At 41.7% G+C, this 2367-nt stretch overlaps 1 protein-coding gene across 1 annotated transcript; it reads right to left on the reverse strand.

Moving 5' to 3' along the window:
* Nucleotides 1-307: 307 nt before the first annotated feature.
* LOC128862761 (glycerate kinase) lies at nucleotides 308-2107 on the reverse strand. The gene is made up of 2 exons (XM_054101467.1): nucleotides 841-2107; nucleotides 308-772 (listed from the first exon to the last, which is right to left on the reverse strand). Exons 1-2 carry the CDS (start codon nucleotides 1999-2001, stop codon nucleotides 437-439), a joined length of 1497 nt encoding a protein of 498 aa, XP_053957442.1. The 5' UTR covers nucleotides 2002-2107; the 3' UTR covers nucleotides 308-436.
* Nucleotides 2108-2367: the final 260 nt, after the last annotated feature.

A 2367-nucleotide genomic window follows, 5' to 3' on the forward strand; every position in this document is an offset into this window, starting at 1 on the left:
CAAGAACTGTCACTCCAGCAGGATTCACCGTATGTAAGTATGGAGAATGTTTATGCTGCTACAACAACAACAGACTCTCCACCAAAAAAAAAAATCACAAATACTTACTGTTGTTCCCACGACACTCTGTTCTACGTTAGCGGCACGAATCCGATTTATATCCGGACAAAGCCTGTCACTCCAACAGCATTCCCCCTACATGTATGGAGAATAATTATGCTGCTATAACACCACTTCTTATATTATAATATACTATAATTATAGTAGATGAACAGTCTATACAAATAAATGCAATCACAACAGTAAATACAGCTGACTATACCGCAATTCTACGATTTAAAATATAAATATTTTTTTACATATAAGGCATACTTATGTATGTATGTACATTTAACCCTTTACCATTAAAGTACTTTTTGTTACTTTTATGCTAATTCTAGAGTATTAACATCAATTGCAAATCCATGACGTTAGTGCCCGTATGACCCGTCAGCACGTGATATTCACCACCATTTAAATTTTTATAAAAGTTGTATGAATTACTATTTTGCAAATATGTTTGCACGTTGTTTAAATTCATTGAGGTATCCTTTAGAAAATCACGTATCACTATATCACAACCAATAGCACCGGCAGCTGGTGTCGGACCATCAATGCCGTCCGTGCCAGCGCTAAGAAAGATGATGTTTTCCATGTCTGCATGCTCATACAATGTAAGGGCTAAGCGTAAAGCCAATTCCTGATTGCGACCGCCCAAACCGCTACCGGTGACCTGCAGAATGGAAATGAATGATTAGTATTCCATCAAAATCATGAATGCTTCAAAATATCAATATATACCTTAACTGTCGGTTCACCTGCCAATATCAGAAGCATCGGTTTCTGGGTTCGCTCACACATGAGTAATGTTTTCAGGAAATGTTCGAAGATGCGGGCATCGAAGGGAAAGCGATTTTTCAGCTCAAGCTCGTCAAGTGTGGCCTTGCGGAAATTGCAAATGTTATGTAAAAAGTCTTTGTACTGACTAACAAGTTGTTGCACTTCCCCCTCAACCGTGGTGCTGGCAACGAAAGGATTGTAGCCACATTGTAGCGCCTCTTGCACCGCACATGCTGTTGCAACGCGATTGTCGCCCACAATATAAATAGAATTGTTTCGACCTGGCATCATTTGTACTTCCGCTTTTGGCTGTTCCACCAAAGCCTTTATATGCTCGGACAAATCAGTCCACAATTCATATTTTTCCAAGACTTCCTTTGCTGTATGACGTTTTGAAATCACGCCACAAGTGGGTCCGCTGGCTATAATGTCAACCGGATCACCTACTACATCGCTTATCACAAAAGATATAACCGCAAATGCATTACGTGCCGCTGCTGCCAAGCCTCCGCCTTTGATGTCAGACAAAGCAATACGCACCACATTCATTTCATCAATGCTTGCGCCACAATTTGCCAAACGACGCACCAATTGCACTTTTTCAGGTAGTGTTAAAGGTGGACGCGGTAGCGGTAGTAATGCTGAGCCACCGCCTGATATGAGCACAAAGAGTATATCATTTTCAGTCATACTCGCCGCAAGTGCTTTGATGCGTCGAGCAGCCTCGAGTGCGCGTTCATCGGGCTGATTATTAGGTGCGCCTTCTATAACTTCAATAATTGAATTTGGTGATAGCTGCATTTCGGGCATATCTTCAAATTGTTGCCCTGTACCTACCGGTATGCTCAGTATACCACTCACTACTCGCTTTTCAAGCGACTTCTCGAGCTTAACTGCCATGCCGAGCACGGCCTTGCCGAAACCGACTACATGACAGTGTTTACGGGTAATATCCAATGTTTTACCCTGTATCTGTATACTTAAGCAACGACCATCTCCATTTGCCTGCGGCCGCAAAGCATACTGGTTCGCTTCGCTGAGCAATTGTGCCGGACGAACAGATTCCACCGAACGTTGAAAGATGTGGCGTAGATTTTGGATATGCTGCAGTTTAGTTGACATAACTTTAAGCTCTGAGTCAAAGTGAAAAACATTCACTATTAAAGGTTCTTATCAGCATTCAACTGCCGGTACTTTGTCAGATAAGAATTTATAAGTAAACAGCAGCTGAGCGCGTTAACAGCTGATGCTGTCCAACAAAAACGTCAATCATCACTGTCACTGCATTCAAGCAAGATGATAGCTCGCACCTAGATGGCACTGGCAAGTGTTTCAAATAATACCAACGAAAATGGGCAAGTAAATAACATACGATGTCTGGCGACATCTACACGCGAGGTTTTCTAAACCAGAGAATGTTAATGGCAGCAAGGAATGTTAATGGAATGAAAGGAGCAAATGTTACCAAAGAATGTTAATGGAATGTTA

Source organism: Anastrepha ludens, chromosome 5 (genome assembly GCF_028408465.1).
Source record: "Anastrepha ludens isolate Willacy chromosome 5, idAnaLude1.1, whole genome shotgun sequence".
NCBI classification, from domain to species: domain Eukaryota; kingdom Metazoa; phylum Arthropoda; class Insecta; order Diptera; family Tephritidae; genus Anastrepha; species Anastrepha ludens.